Raw genomic sequence first — 16,403 nt, 5'->3', positions numbered from 1 at the left:
AGCTTTCTTATAATCTAATATAGTTAAGAGCCTTTAGCTACTAGCACATTAAATCCCTTGACTTTAATGAAGATTTGAGTCAGCCAAGACACTTCCAACAGTCCCCTGCTGAACTCCTTTCATATTAATAGCCCCATCTCTCTGTCCTGGTCCTCGAAAAGTTAGAATAGTAACACTGTAATAACCAAGTCTGCCCCAATTCACCTCATTTCTACCACACTTTCTCCAAAAGGAGAATTACAGCACCACTGATTCCTTAAATAAAATACTCAAAAACATACCAGCCACTGGAACATGAAACACCCTCATGTCACCCACAACAAAGTGCACAGCTTGAACAATACAAGTGTTTCCTCAAAAGCACATCCCTCAGCTCAGAATCTACACAGAAATGTGGCTCCAAGGAGTAACAGCAACAAAACAAAGGGCAAAAAAAAACCCCCATGACCTGACACAACTGCATCAATGGTGCCTTTGAAAACACTGAGAAGTCAAATTGTGTACAGCCAACAGTATGCAAATTTTGTTCTGAGTGATACTATATTTATTACAAAAGGCAATGAAGCTTCAGTTCTTACACAGCTCAAGTGTGTGCTTTCAAAAACACAATGCTGCTACTCCTCTTGTATTTGAAACAAGCTTTCTTCCAACAGCAAGCCAACCATTAAGTTAATTTATGTTTTTCTGGCACACACCACTACTGTACTTGCTGCCTTCATTTAATACTCAACGACTGATCACGTCAGGATCAGTCTATTCTGAGTATAAGCAGAGGTGCTAAGAGCTTGGCATTCCCTCCTGTATGCAAAACAACCAACTGAAACAGTGTGACTGGCTCAAAGGTCTTGATTATTAAGTATTAGTGATCTTAAAATGGGAACCCTGCCTCTTCAATGAAGACAGTGATATATTCAAGGGTGTTAAATCCTATCACAGAATTAATGTGCACAGCCAGGTGATTAAACTGGGGGGAAAGGGGAAAATAGGTCATCTGTGGAATGAGAAACTGTTCCTCCAGGGATGCAAATATGACAACCTTTAACTTAAAAACTACAGAAGTTTATGCAAAGCCCTGAGAATTAGAACTGCTTTCCCAAAGCAGAAAATACAACTTCTAAATAGCTCTTGTTATATTGAAATGCAAAAAGGTTTGTTATGGTAAACCATACATGCTTTCACAATGTCCCCAAATGAATGGGTAAATAAAGGTCAAGGTAAAGTCCTGGGTATATAAACAGGTCCTCTCTTGAAAGCTTAACTCAGGTCACATCGTATTAGCCTCAAGCCCAAAGCACTCACAGAAAGGCTGCCTCCCAACTGGTTACTCTGCAGAGGGACCTCGACCACCTGGACAGATGGGCAGAGTCCAACAGAATGGCATTTAACAAGTCCAAGAGCCGGGTGCTGCACTTTGGCCACGGCAACCCCATGCAGAGCTACAGGCTGGGGTCAGAGTGGCTGGAGAGCAGCCAGGCAGAGAGGGACCTGGGGGTGCTGATTGACAGCCACCTAAACATGAGCCAGCAGTGTGCCCAGGTGGCCAAGAGGGCCAACGGCATCCTGGCCTGTATTAGGAATAGTGTGGCCAGCAGGAGCAGGGAGGTCATTGTGCCCCTGGACTCTGCATTGGTTAGGCCACACCTTGAGTCCTGTATCCAGTTCTGGGCCCCTCAGTGTAAGAAGGACATTGAGACACTTGAAGATGTCCAGAGAAGGGCAAAAAGGCTGGGGAGAGGCCTTGAGCACAGCCCTGTGAGGAGAGGCTGAGAGAGCTGGGGTTGCTTAGCCTGGAGAAGAGGAGGATCAGGGGTGACCTCATTGCCCTCTACAACTACCTGAAGGGAGGTTGTAGCCAGGAAGGGGTTGGTCTCTTCACCCAGGCAACCAGCCCCAGAACAAGAGGACACAGTCTCAAGCTGCACCAGGGGAGGTTTAGGCTGGAGGTGAGGAGAAAGTTCTTCACTGAGCGAGTCGTTCGTCATTGGAATGTGCTGCCCAGGGAGGTGGTGGAGTCACCGTCCCTGGAGGTGTTCAAGAGGGGACTGGATGTGGCACTTGGCGCCATGGTCTAGTTGTGAGGTCTACCGAGACAGGTTGGACTTGATGATCCTTGGGGTCTCTTCCAACCTTAGTTATACTGTGATACTCCAGGCAACTCACTCATGTGCCAGGAAAATTAACCACCACCACCATGACCCAAGAGACTCCACAGAAAGAGACTACAGAACCATTTTCAGAGACTGTTGAATCAGAAGAAGATCAGAGGGGTCAAAAGCTCCCTGTTGCTTGTTCCTGACACATGAACTGTTAGTTATACTTTTGCCCTTAAAGACACACTACTCATTGAAGTGTGAGAGTCAAATAACCATTTTTGGACTTTCCCATGCAATTGTGAACATGTGAAACAACTCTTGAGGTGGTGACACAACAGATATGCCTACCGTAAGAAGTAGAAGAATCATCTGAACTAATATGCTCCCTACCTTACCCTCTAAACAGCTGTAGTATTCTGTACATACATTACCAGGGGATGCAGACAGCTGAGAAGTGTACCACAGACTCAGTCAAAATATACACTCAATATCCATAGAAAGACAAACATTGTTCTTGACCAGAAGACAAAAGTAAATTGAACTGAACTTTAAGCTTGAAAGGAGAGAAACTGTATTTACAATTTGAGCAAGTTCTTTTTCTACTAAGTCAACTGCAAAACTCATGAGTGAAGTTATGGTATTTGATCATTACTGAGCACTGACAAATTATGCCAGAAGTGGATCTGGCATGGGACTGACTTTTTCAGTTTGTTAACTTGTGTTTTTCTCTAGTCATTTTCACACCTTATAGAATAAACCAGGCTGAAAGATTCCTTCAAGATCGAGTCCAACCTATCATCCAACACCACCTAATCAACTAAACCATGGCACCAAGCACCCTATCAAGTCTCCTCCTGAACACCTCCAGGGATGGTGACTCCACCACCTCCTCAGGCAGCCCACTCCAATGGGCAATCACTCTCTCTGTGTAGAACTTCCTCCTAACCTCCAGCCTAAACCTCCCCTGCCACAGCTTGAGACTGTGTCCTCTTGTTCTAGTGCTGGTTGCCTGGGAGAAGAGACCAACCTCTGCCTGCCTACAACCTCCCTTAAGGTAGTTGTACAGAGCAATAAGGTCTCCCCTAAGCCTCTTCTCCAGGCTAAGCAACCCCAGCTCCCTCAGTCTCTCCTCATAGAGCTTGTGTTCCAAGCCCTTCCCAGCTTCGTTGCCCTTCTCTGGACACCTTCCAGCAACTCAACATCTTTCCTAAACTGAGGGGCCCAGAACTGGACACAGGACTCAAGGTGTGGCCTAACCAGTGCAGTGTACAGGGGCAGAATGACCTCCCTGCTCCTGCTGGCCATACTGTTCCTGATGCAGGCCAGGATGCCATTGGCCCTCCTGGCTGCCTGGGCACACTGCAGGCTCATGTTCAGCCTACCATCAACCAGCACCCCCAGGTCCCTCTCTGCCTGGCTGCTCTCCAGCCACTCTGACTCCAGCCTGCAGCACTGCATGGGGTTGTTGTGGCCAATGCGCAGAACCCAGCACTTGGATGTGTTAAGTATAAAATTAATTTTGAGTAAGATGCTGAAGTTGCTCCAGCTTGACACCAGAGCAGATTAGTGCTGAATGCCATATAAAAATACCCTCTTTGAAACCAAGGGGTAGCTGTTAAACACTACTTCACAGACGTACAGAAACTCATCTTGCAGTTAACTTAGCACTTGGCTGTTTCGAACGTGTGAAGAGGATATACAGGGGAGTAATTCAGTAGGAAATCTGTGCCAGAGGAAACATGCAATCTAGCTTCTCAACAGCCCAGGAAAAACCTCCTCTTCCCCTGAATCCCTGTGTAAATCTGAGTGGAAGATATGGGTATTAAATGAATTCCTTAAATAAATATATACTCTACAAACGGGATAAACCAGTGTTTATTAATTCTCAACGTTTTCCCAGACAAGATAATGACTTTACAATGGTGTTGCAGTAAGAAGAGCTAAGATTAGTTAAACTGAAAACACAGGTGAAATCCTGGTTCAACTTCATTCAGTGCCCTAACTCCCACTATCCTCAATGGGGACACATCATCCTGTGCAGATGAATATTCAACAACTTGCAGGATCTCTTTACACATTTAATTTAAATAAAGCATTTAACCTCATAAATAAAAGATTGAGCTTTTCCCCTTCTTTCCTTTTCAGCAATTTCAACCATACTCTTTAACAGCTGCATCTTTCTATCAGAAACTGTAAGCTAGTGTTCAGTAATGAGGGATCCTTACCACATCCAAGGGCCAGGTTCTGCACATTGACCACAACAACCCCATGCAGTGCTGCAGGCTGGAGTCAGAGCGGCTGGAGAGCAGCCAGGCAGAGAGGGACCTGGGGGTGCTGCTTGATGGTAGGCTGAACATGAGCCTGCAGTGTGCCCAGGCAGCCAACAGGGCCAATGGCATCCTGGCCTGCATCAGGAACAGTGTGGCCAGCAGGAGCAGGGAGGTCATTCTGCCCCTGTACACTGCACTGGTTAGGCTGCACCTTGAGTCCTGTATCCAGTTCTGGGCCCCTCAGTTTAGGAAGGAGGTTGACTTGCTGGAACGAGTCCAGAGAAGAGCAACAAAGTTGTTGAGGGGTTTGGAACATAAGCCCTATGAGGAGAGGCTGAGGGAGCTGGGGTTGCTTAGCCTGGAGAAGAGGAGACTCAGGGGTGACCTTACTGCTCTGTACAACTACCTGAAGGGAGGTTGTAGACAGGCAGAGGTTGGTCTCTTCTCCCAGGCAACCAGCACCAGAACAAGAGGACACAGTCTCAAGCTGTGGCAGGGGAGGTTTAGGCTGGAGGTTAGGAGGAAGTTCATAGAGAGAGTGATTGCCGATTGGAATGGGCTGCCTGAGGAGGTGGTGGAGTCACCATCACTGGAGGTGTTCAGGAGGAGACTTGATAGGGTGCTTGGTGCCATGGTTTAGTTGATTAGGTGGTGTTGGATGATAGGTTGGACACGATCTCTAAAGTCTCTTCCAACCTGGTTTATTCTATTCTAAATACATTCCCACTTGGCAAAATCTCTTGCCTACTTTTAAATGTAACTTACATAATTTGGAATGTACTATTTTGCTCCTGCTTTTAGGAAAAAATACACAGAAATATCAATTATCAAACCCTATCCTTTCCCACTGTACTGTGAGACCCAGTCTGGGACTCTGCAGGGAGCTCTGACATTTGCCATCTGAATTTTAAAACAGGGAGTCTTTTCCTGCAGCATGCAACAATGTTGAATTGCACAAATTCGTTTCACATATATAATTCAAACCCTAAATCCAATTCTCATCACTTGCTGCCATTACCTGCATGTGGAACCAACACTTCTGCTGCTTACCGAGACTTCAGTCTTACACAAATGCCATATTTTAAGTAAGCACAGAATTTTCTGTGGAGAAACATCACACACACTTCAAAAGCTTTAACCAATTACAGTAAATTGGAACTTTTTCTTTGTAAGCCCATTTTATTCCCCTATAGTTTCCCATAGGATTTTACTTGGGGGGGGGGGAAATCAGTAATGCAAAAGCTGTGCTTTTTTTTTTTAAGGACTAACCATCTACAGAAAACAAAGTAATACATTAAATCACTACTAAAAGTTCCCTTGTTTATGCAGTGATGCAACTTGCTAAAATACAGCAATAGTATAAATAAAGCCATTTCCCCCTTCATGTTCAGACAAATTGCTGTAACTATTTTCCCTGCTCTTCCTCAGATTAGCCTTCCAGTTCCATGATGCACTGTCCTTTTCCTCTACACTCATCCCACCTCCTCTTCCAGTCCTTCTGACATCTACCATGCTGCTTTCACCTGCTATCCACAGCTTGTCAACTCTTCAAGTGTGTGACAGTCTCAGATATAGTCTTTAAATCAGTAATTTGCAGAGTAAGCTTGTATAACATGTTGAAAGTTTTCCTGCTACAGGATGGGGGGTAGCCTTCATGAATTCAGTCCTTAAGGGCTTCAAAGATTTTTTTCCAATTCTAAAAAGTGATGTTTTTGTTTGCAGCAATGTTCTTGAATATGTACATGAAAAAAATGCAGTTTGTGTTGTTGCTTGAACCTTGCCCCCCCCCGCTCCACAGCACAACTTGCAATTCCCTTCTGAATCCTACCATAGCAGCAAAGCTAACAAAAACTACCAGTTTCACCAAAGCTTGGTAAGATGGGGGGGGAAACAATGACAGAGAGGACAACTGAGATGAGAGCAAGAGAAATCTTTTCCTAGTAGCAGGTGGGCAACAAACACCACAACCTTTTTTTTTTTCCTTTAATAAATCTATAGTATTTTTCTTTCACCTTATTCACAGAATAGAAGGTCTCTTCCAACCTGGTTTATTCAAGATCGAGTCCAACCTATCATCCACCAACTAACCCATGGCACGAAGCACCCTATCAAGTCTCCTCCTGAACACCTCCAGTGATGGTGACTCCACCACCTCCCCAGGCAGCCAACTCCAATGGGCAATCACTCTCTCTGTGTAAAACTTCCTCCTAACCTCCAGCCTAAACCTCCCCTGGTGCAGCCTGAGACTGTGTCCTCTTGTTCTGGTGCTGGTTGCCTGGGAGAAGAGACCAACCTCTGCCTGTCTACAACCTCCCTTAAGGTAGTTGTACAGAGCAGTAAGGTCACCCCTGAGTCTCCTCTTCTCCAGGCTAAGCAACCCCAGCTCCCTCAGCCTCTCCTCATAGGGCTTGTGTTCCAAACCCCTCACCAACTTCGTCACTCTTCTCTGGACAGGCTCCAGCAAGTCAATATCTTTCCTAAACTGAGGGGCCCAGAACTGGACACAGGACTCAAGGTGTGGCTTAACCAATGCAGAGTACAGGGGCAGAATGACCTCCCTGCTCCTGCTGGCCACGCTCTTCCTGATGCAGACCAGGATGCCATTGGCCCTCCTGGCTGCCTGGGCACACTGCAGGCTCACCATTCAGCTTGCCATTGATCAGTACCCCCAGGTCCCTCTCTGCCTGGCTGCTCTCTGCCACTCTGACCCCAGCCTGTAGCTCTGCATGGGGTTGTTGTGGCCAATGTGCAGAACGTGGCACTTGGATGTGTTCAATCTCATGCCCTTGGACTCTGCCCATCTGTCCAGCCTGGCAAGGTCCCTCTGCAGAGCCTCTCTACCCTCTAACAGATCAACTCCTGCCCCCAGCTTGGTGTCATATGCAAATTTACTGATGATGGGCAGCACAGCAGCAATATATGCTATTACTTCAGCATTCTACAGGCCATCTACAATTCTGATCAGACTGCTCTCTTCCCATAGCCTCCACACCCTTAAAATACTAAGGCCTAGTATCCTGCATCTACATTTTATCAGCCTTTCTTAGCTTCACTTCCCACAGACCTCCAAACATATAGTAGCCAGAAACAGTACTGCTAAACACAACTGAAAGTGAATTTAATGGTCACTACAGTTAAGTTCTCATCTTTAGGTCTCTTCCAACCTGGTCTATTCTATTTTTACATTCTAAAGACACTCATTTTATGAAACAACTCAGGTGCAGTCAGTTCCTGATGTACAGAACAAAAGCCCTTAAGCTCCTGAAGTTTCAAGATCATGGGAAGTTATGGTTGCAGTGAAAAACCATGAAGAAATCAGAGTATGACAAGAAACATTTCCAGAGTTTCACAGCCAACAGGAGCACTGAGACTAAATAGTGAGCTTACTGCAGCTCCCAGAAATGAACAAGCCTCTTCTCTCTTCCCAGTAATTCTCTAACCACCCGTAATGCACTCTGGGTTCTTGCTTGTAGGGGGAAAAAAAGAAAACAAACCACAACCCAACACACAAAAAGAACCCCAAAACAACCAAACAAAAACCGCACTAAGTTTTCCACACACTTGGTTGCCATGCCTAGCAGTACTAGACAAGAAAACCAAAGCAAAGCCATGCATAGCAGCCCCACAGAGCAGAATAAGTTCTGAAGAATCTATGCAGTGTATCAGACAAAATTGTCACTCTTGCTACTGAGCTACAGTAGCTACTGAACATGCCTTAGAATTTGGTCCCAATTCTATCTGTCTTCATTAAGGACTATGTAGTAGGCTCCAAAGCACAACAAACATTAAACCTCAAGGCACAGTTTTGTTCTGGTTTTACTATTGACACCATACAATTTATTTTCCTTCTAGTCTTAAAAGCAGTTTGAACTGTTTTTTGCTGAAACTAAGAAAATTAGCCTGAGGAATAGTTCCAAATAAAACTGTCCATACTTGGCATGGAAAACTTCAGTCCAAACAGTTCAGCAATGCACTAAGCAGCTGAGGGTAAGGTCTTGTGAAGGAACATTGTAGGTGACCTTAACTATGATCAGCTCTTCCTTCAAAGTCAAAAATGCAATGTCAAACAGGCATCTTGTGGACAACATACTTCATTGGCCACAGACTCAGCAAAACTTAATAGAAACTACTTTAATGACTCTGAGAAAAATCAGTGATTCAGACATTGAAAAGTAGCTGTCACTGTCAGTCCAGTTTCTGGTACAGCATTTTGCCAAGGGAGTCTTCTAAAACAGATGTTATTTACTACCTATTCATCTAGTCTGGCTATGGTTTCCTGCCTTCAAAATCCACATGCTGTGATGAGAGTACAAACTTTAGCCTGCTAGATTAAAACAGGCATCTGAACTACAATAGGATAGGAAACTGAATTTCATACCCTTCCCTAGGGAAGTGTCTTTTTTTCTTCCCCCAGAGGAACACAACAAGTATTCCTTCTATGGTTAAACAGAATATTAATCTGCCCAGAACTGTTGGCATCACATCTTTCCAGAAGCTCTGAATGACTTTAAGATATTTATGTATTTATTAAATATCTAAGTAAATCTGTAGACTTAAATAATCTTTTGACCAGACAGCCTGCAACAATATGCAATCCCCAGTTTATTTTCTACAGCAACCAACATTTAATCCAGCACTTGCAAAACTAATATCTGACTGAACTTGAAAGCAGTGAATATGGAAAAAGAAATCTGATACTAAGCTGGCACACAGAAGATGTTAAAGATTTAAATAGAAAAGGTTCATGTGAAGACTGTCAATAGGCTCTATATTTAGGAGCTGCTCTTGATGGAAGTATATTCTAAGCCCAAAAATTCATATCTAAGGATAAAAAAAGGGCAATTTGCTAAGAATTGAAGACTAAATGTTCCACACCATAAACTAGGAACAGTTCCTTAATACAGAAAAAAACCTGAACAGTCCATTTTTCAGGGAACTATATTAGAATATTAAACTCTTAAAGCTTTTTGAGCTTCCTACTTCAAAACTAACTTCACACACGCAAAAAAAAGAGACTACTTTCTAGTACATCCTGCTGAGATCATACCTAAGAGTCAAGCAAATTCCTCACAGAGCATCTTAATTTTTTCATCTGAAATACAATTATCTCTCTTCAGAAAAACACTCACCCAAGCAGTTTGTAGTTGTAAGGGATGTTGAATACAAAAGCTCAAGGATCAGGGTACTACAGAAGAGGAAACAACAATGAATCGTGATGGACACAGAAAAAAGTGCAAACATGAGACAGAAAACTGTCATTTCACTTACAAATATTTATTAAGGCTGGAGTAAAAGTAAACCATTCTAAAACCTGGAAGGATGTTTTCTTTTGGGGAGCAAAGGCAACCTAATACTAGAAGATAACTCCCCTCAGCTCTTTTTAACTCCACTTATTTTTGTTACTGTGAAGCACATACTGTATGACTACATACATGACTGTTATGTCCCTGCTTGAGGCAAAGGGCTTGGAACTAGATGAGCTTTAAAGGTCCCTTCCAACAGAAGCTTTCCTATAATTCAAAGCATTCAAAAGTTTAAGGTTTGAACTCACCATGATAGATATAACAATGCTAAAATTTTACCCATATGCAAAAGGCTATCTTGAACACAGCATCTAGTTCTCAAACCCAAGCTCTCTCTCAAGGGTTCAAGGAAAGAAAACAGTACCATTAACACCGGTTTTGGACCCACATTTGAATGCTTAAACTACACACTGGAAGGTCTGCTTTAAAAATATGTTATTGCAGTATACATCACCACTGTAACTCTAAGCCTCACACAGATCATTATAACTATCACTAGCCTATATTGGAAAGGTTGTTGGACCACTCTCCTGTTCTGCTGTAAGGGTCAGAGTTTTCTCTGTGGGGAGAGAGTTTAATTTGAAGTGAACACTACGAATTTTCTTTTCATGCATTTGTGCTCTAAGCATGATATAGGAAATAAGACTGTCATGAAACACATCCTCCCCAGATGGATATTCACTATCGAGAAGCTCACAGAAAGGCAGCAGCTTATTTGTTCCAGCTGCACTTGACATGTTTGGTACACGGCAAGGGGGGTGAGGGGGGGGGGGGGGAAGGGTATATTTGTTTTATTAGCTGACAGACCACACTGACTGTGCTAAATACAAGCAACAAGTTGTGGTTTATATTCACCATTTCCCATCTGTAGTTATTACACGTTTCTTCCATCAAAAAAAAAAAAGACAGAAAGAAGTTTGTGTAGTTTTACTACAGCGAGATCAGGTTCCAAGATCAAGTTGCACCACTTTTTTTTCCCCCCAAAATTAAAATAACTCTATGTGCTACTGCAGTCTTCTAAAAGGACTTGCTATTCGGACAGAAGGACTTGCTATTCAGACAGAAGGACCACTTCTTAAGACGTTAAAAATAACACTTCCTTTCCCGGCTTTCTTTAAACTCGACACCCTCGGAATTGTCCATGAAGTGACAATATCCTGCTGTTAACCAGCAGGATATTGTGGCTGCAGATTTTCCAAAGGGTTTGTATTATGTAAACTACAAAGAAACAAAACGAAAAGGAGAGGGGAGGTAAGATACTCCAGCTTTTAACGGGTTTAACAAGACCTTTGTTTTTTTTAACTACATTCGCTGGGTCTTCAGTTACTAGCTTTTACATCCAGTAAAATTGACACCCTCCTGAATCACACTCTGAGCAAACCTGCTAACACAGAATAAATTAGTAGTTCTCCTCACTTGTGTATCCTGACACCCATCACGTTTTGCTGAGCTTGTACAGAAAAATGGTAGGTATCATCATACGCAAAGATAAACCAAACGTTAATGATGACACAATCTTGCTGCCCCTCCTCTCACTCTCACTCCCCCAGCAACACCTGAAATAGCAGGGAAAAGCACCTGCTATTTGGGAGTGACACAGATACATTTCTTCTCCTAGCAGTGAGACAACATGCAGCCAAGGTAAGGAGCTTGAATAATACATGGCAGCAGCACAATTTAACTCCAGTGCTTTTGAGAATACTTGTCTATAAGCTTTCAAGCAACACAACTATGAACACACTTGTGTTATACAGTCTGACCTGGCCATTTCAGTGGCAACCAACAGTCTCTAGATAAATGGAGAAAAAAACAACACAAACAAACAAACAAGCCAACACCAAAACACCACACAACCCCTAAAGCACTATCTGCCCAGGAAGGTACTTTAAGTGGATGGGCATCTTCTATTTTTCTTCCAGAACATCTCTCCTTTCACTAGAATAGATGCAAGTATTTTAGTCCAGTTTGACAGAGAAACCTACTGGTAAGTTTTAGAACACTGTTTATACTTATAGTATTTTTTTCTTAGAATTGATAAAACAAGACAGTAAACTATAAATAAGATTACTTTACAGTAGCATAATACCCAACTGCTTTTTAATCTACAAAACACTGGTTTTCTCCCAATACAGGCTTCAAACAATTTCAGGTTTAACAATTTTCTTTTAAAGGTATCTGGAAAAGCAAAAAAAGCCTTGATCTAATTTTGTAAAGGTTATGCTGAGCACCTTTAGGTAGGCATCAGTAAAATGATTATAGTTTCCTTTTTCAGCCCCTTCCTGGGAACAGCAGCTCCTACTCTACGTGTGATAGTACACACTGGCAGCATCACAACTAAACTCCATATTGACTTTAAAGAATAAAGCAAAAGTACATCTCCTCAAGACATATGTGGCTATAACAAGAAGTTATATAAAATGATGTATTTATAGAAAGAGCAAACACTTTCTAGAAGTTTTTTTGCTTTAGGGGGCAGGCAAGGTTCAAGAGAGGAAGGCCTCACTTAAGGAAGCCTCAAGTAAGTTTAAGAGAAATCATCCTGTGCCCAGTGCTACACTCAGGACAAATCTAACATGACAAACCCAAGAGGGAAAGTGCACAGAAGAGTGCTACCCAACTCCCTGCTAACTGGCTACTGGGGATACTGTAACTCCTAGATGAAGACAGATGTTACCTTCAAACAGCTATAAAACTGCACGACTGCAGAAATTCCTCTAACAGTTTATGGCCTCAAATGTCCAAACATCTGGGCTGCTGATACCACACATAAATTCTGTGTTGCAAGTAAAAACCTGTAAACATCACGCTCACAAAACTAAGACTTAACCACACAAAGTTGAAAACTTAATATTGAAGTCCCAACTCAGCAAAGAATGTAAACTTGGACATTTTGCTGATTCAATCAGGAATTGGTCCCTTCATAAAGGTTTGCAGATTTAACTGTTTGCTGAATCAGGACTCAAACTTTCTGAAGTCTGCCACCTATGTGCCAGATTTACCAAGTACTTTTACAAAGCTTCTTCAAGCGTTGCTCTACAAAAATTATCATCAAGGAAAATATACTGTCTGAGCAGCACATCAATAGCAGGAACTAAACCTTGGTATCAAACCAATCACTCTCGTTGCAAGTTCAAACCAAACTACTGTATCAAGACAGGACACAGCTTCACGAAGAAAGGCCAAACCAAGCAGCAAGAACATCCCTGCTGCTGTTAAAATTAACACTCACAAGCCATGCAAAAAAAATACACCCCACCTTGTCACTCTTCTGCCCAACCATTTCTTTAATAACATTTCTGCTAATAGCCAGTTTTTGTGGTTCATGTTCATCTCCACTCAAAAGTGTGTGTGTGGGGGAAGCCTTTAAGTATTAAAAGCCATAAAATCACTCAGAAAAAAAAATGTTATTCCCATATATGAAGTCCTCTGTATTTAATTTAGATTTTTAATATTAGCTGCAAAACAGAGTTTTGTTTCACCATCATATGCTGCAGCTTCAAAAACCCTTAGATTTTAACACCACTAGTGGAAGGGAAATTAATATGCTGGGTCACTTTGAGGTTATCTCTCTCCCTTATGATCAAAAATATTTTAGAGGGAACTGACAAAGAAGTTTACACTCTCTGCCTAGTAACTTTTTTCATTATCGTTTTTGAAGGAACAAATATACAGAAACACTGATGTTTAAAAGGTGTGGAAGGCTGCAATCAACTTTTTTTGTTGTTGTTGTTTTTTGGTTGGGGTTTTTTTGAGTCTTTTCAGGTTTCAGCTCAAGGACTAAAACCTTCGCTATCTATTTTAATGTCAGCCATACCAGCATCTACAATTTTCATTCTCTTGTGAGCTATTGCATACAGCACTATGCAGAGGATGTCTTGGCCAACTCCTGACCATTAAAATAAGACAGGCAAAACGTCATTCAAACACTGTCCAAAAATAACGAGAAGGAAACAATAAGCCAAACGCAAACTCTGTCCCATAACTCAGGATACTATGCCACAGAGTTCCTCTTCGCAAAACTGGCCCATGGGAGGAGCCACCAGTGGCTCCGAGGTTTTCGTGCTCTCTTATCTGCACTCCTAATCTCAACTGACCGTCTACGTTCTGTGTGGTAAGTCCTCAAAAAGTATAGCTGCCCTTACTCTGAATTGCCCTGAAAAGCGAGGTAGCGAGTTAATCCCCAGGGCAGTAAACATGAACCAATCCGCACAACACTATCAGCAGAGGAAGCGAGCCCATCCGCACAGGGAATTTGTCCTGCAGGGTCCCTCCCTGGAAAGCACCAGGAGCACAGGAGGTCACGGCTAAAGGGCAGAGTGTGCGGGGGCACGGGACAAGCCAGGACAGGCGGCGACAGGGCAGCGCACGGCAGGCAAGTGGTGTCAAGAAGAGGCAGCCCCGGGCGGCCAAGGGCACCGGCACCTGTAGCCGGAGGGTTGGGGCGTGCAAGAGAGAAGGGGGAAGCACAGAGGAGTACCTTTGAGCTGGGGCAGCGGCGAGAGCTCCACCTGGCTGCTCTGGCTGCGGAACTGCGAGGATCCCTGCGAGCGCTTCTGCCTCTGAGCCTTGCGCACCGATTTCCGTGTGAAGCCATCCACTTTCTCCGCGGCAGAGATGGCCGCCGACATGGCTGGGCGGTGAGGCGGCGCAGGGGGACGTCGCTCTCCAGAAGCATATATTAAAGCGGAGGGAAAGCGGGCGGGCAAAAAAAAAGGGCTTTTCTTTTAAAAAACAACCAAATAATCCAAAACTAAGTCCTCCCTGCCCTCACGCCCGCCCGCCCGCACACACAAACACACCGACGGGGAAAGGGGGGAGAGCCGGCGTGCGAGCGGAGCGGCGGCGGTGCCGGCGAGGGCTGCTGGGCGCTGAAGAAGCTCCTGGCTACGGGCCGCCGCCTCGCTCCTCAGTTCCTGCTTCCCTCGCCGTTTCCTCTCCGCGTGGAGCCGGCTGCCGGGAAGGAGGGGGAGAGCGGCGGCCGGAGGGGGAGCGGAAGAAGGGTAGGAAGAAAGGGGAAAACAAACAAACCCGACGTCAACTTTGCCCGGCAGGGCGGGCGCCAAACTTTCCGCAGGAACGGGACTCCTGCTTTCCTCAGGGCAGGCGCGATGCGAGGCGACCCGAGCCGCCACGGGCCGGGCTCCGCAGAACCGCTGCCCTGCTCCCGCCTCGTTCGCTCCGCGTGCCCCTCAGCCGGGCTCCCCTACGCCAGCCCGCGCCGAGCCTGCTGTCATCGGCCGGGCTCGCCCCTGGGCCGAGCTCGTCGGGGAGGCGGTTTCCACTCTCCGCTCCCCAGTCGCTTGCTTGCACACACGCCCCTTCTCCGCCTTCAACCACCGCCGGGTGCTCCCCGCGCCTCCGCCGTCATCCTGTCCCCTCCCGCTCCACCGGGAGCCGCCACGAGTGTCTCCGCCCGCCGCAGCCCCACCACCAAAACCCCAAAGGCGGGTGGTGAGTGGCCGTACAACTTGGCGAACCCAGTGGAGTTGAAGGAAAAGAGGAGGGGAAAGGGGCGGGGCCGCAGCAAAGGCGATAAGAGCGAGAGGAGCGGCCGTTGCTGTTTGCGCTAGATGATTGACGGCACGGCGTAGCCAATGAAAAGGGAAGATTAGAGAACATCCCCTCGCCCTCCTCCGCGCAGAGCTCTGGAGGGGACGCGGGAGTTGAGACGCGCGCCGGGAACGCATGATTGACAACGTGCCTCTCCAACCGAGAGAACTGGAGCTGAGGTGGGTGGGGTTTTCCTGGCCGACATACAGCACGCGGGAAGGGGAAGGGGTACTGGTGGTGGGTGGGGTGAGCATGGGCCAGTCGGGGTGGGGGGGCGGGGACGGTGACGGGATCGGTAGAGGAAGCGATAAGCGGCAGAGCGGGGATGTTAGGCGTGCAACCGCATTGTTACCGAGCCGTTCCAGCCCGCAGTGGCCGTCGTTGGGGACGAAGACTTTCGTCCTTGCTGAGCCCAAAGCTCGCTCGCTGTTCCTTCTGTGGAGGCACGAGCCATCAGGGGGACCGGCGGGCGGGAGGAGGCGCAGCCGGGACCGAGGCTTTCTTCCCGCCGCAGTCGCCCTGCTTTACCCGCGTTTGAGTTGAGGGGCGAGGGGGTTGTCGAAAAGAAGAACGTGCCTGAAGAGAGGGCAGGTGTCCCAGCTGGGAGCTCCCCGGGTCCCGAGGCGCGCTCCGCCCTTGGGGCCGGACAGTGGGCACGCTGAGGGAGCGGAGCAGTCCCGGCTCCGGTGTCCCATGTGGGCTGAGGGCTGCAGGACAGGGCTTGCCTGGTAGTGGAAGAGCTGCGGTCGTGCTCCGTGCTTTCAGCAAGCCGTTAGCAGCGGGATGCTCCTTACGGAGGGGAAGAAAGGTTCCGTGAGCGGAGCGCGCTGGGAGCCAGGGCAGCCCGCGAATGAATGCGTTTTGTCATCCTCCAGGTGCTTCTGGCTTCTTGGTTGTTTTTTTTTCCATCCTCTTGGCACCTCAGTGTTTCTTGTCTTCTTCACATCCTCGGATTAATTTGACTCTTGGGAGCCTGTGTTTCCATGATGTTCACTTTTTCGCACTGAGTCACAGCCTCATTTTGCAGGTTGAAGGTACAAAAGTGCCTGAAACAAGCACGTGTCTGACTTTGAAGGAGTGACTATTTATAGGGTAATCATTCTGGTTTGTGCAATTGGTGTAGCTCAGGCAAAAGTTAGGCTATAAGAAATGTGACTGCTGCAGCATGTGAAAATCGTGGTTGTGTG

The 16,403-nt window shown here is 45.8% G+C and overlaps 1 protein-coding gene across 1 annotated transcript in view; it reads right to left on the bottom strand.

Moving 5' to 3' along the window:
• Window positions 1–14,451, bottom strand: part of PPP2R5A (protein phosphatase 2 regulatory subunit B'alpha) — a 66,840-nt gene extending 52,389 nt beyond the window's left edge. The window contains exon 1 of the mRNA XM_009897521.2: window positions 14,144–14,451. Within this exon, the coding sequence (XP_009895823.2) occupies window positions 14,144–14,294 (151 nt within the window). The 5' untranslated portion in view covers window positions 14,295–14,451. The remainder of the gene's footprint in view (window positions 1–14,143) is intronic.
• Between the last annotated feature and the right edge of the window lie 1,952 nt (window positions 14,452–16,403).

This window comes from Dryobates pubescens, chromosome 2 (genome assembly GCF_014839835.1).
Source record: "Dryobates pubescens isolate bDryPub1 chromosome 2, bDryPub1.pri, whole genome shotgun sequence".
Lineage (NCBI taxonomy): Eukaryota > Metazoa > Chordata > Aves > Piciformes > Picidae > Dryobates > Dryobates pubescens.
The sequence above is the reverse complement of the archived record's forward strand: the minus strand, read 5'-3'. Positions and strand labels throughout refer to the sequence as shown.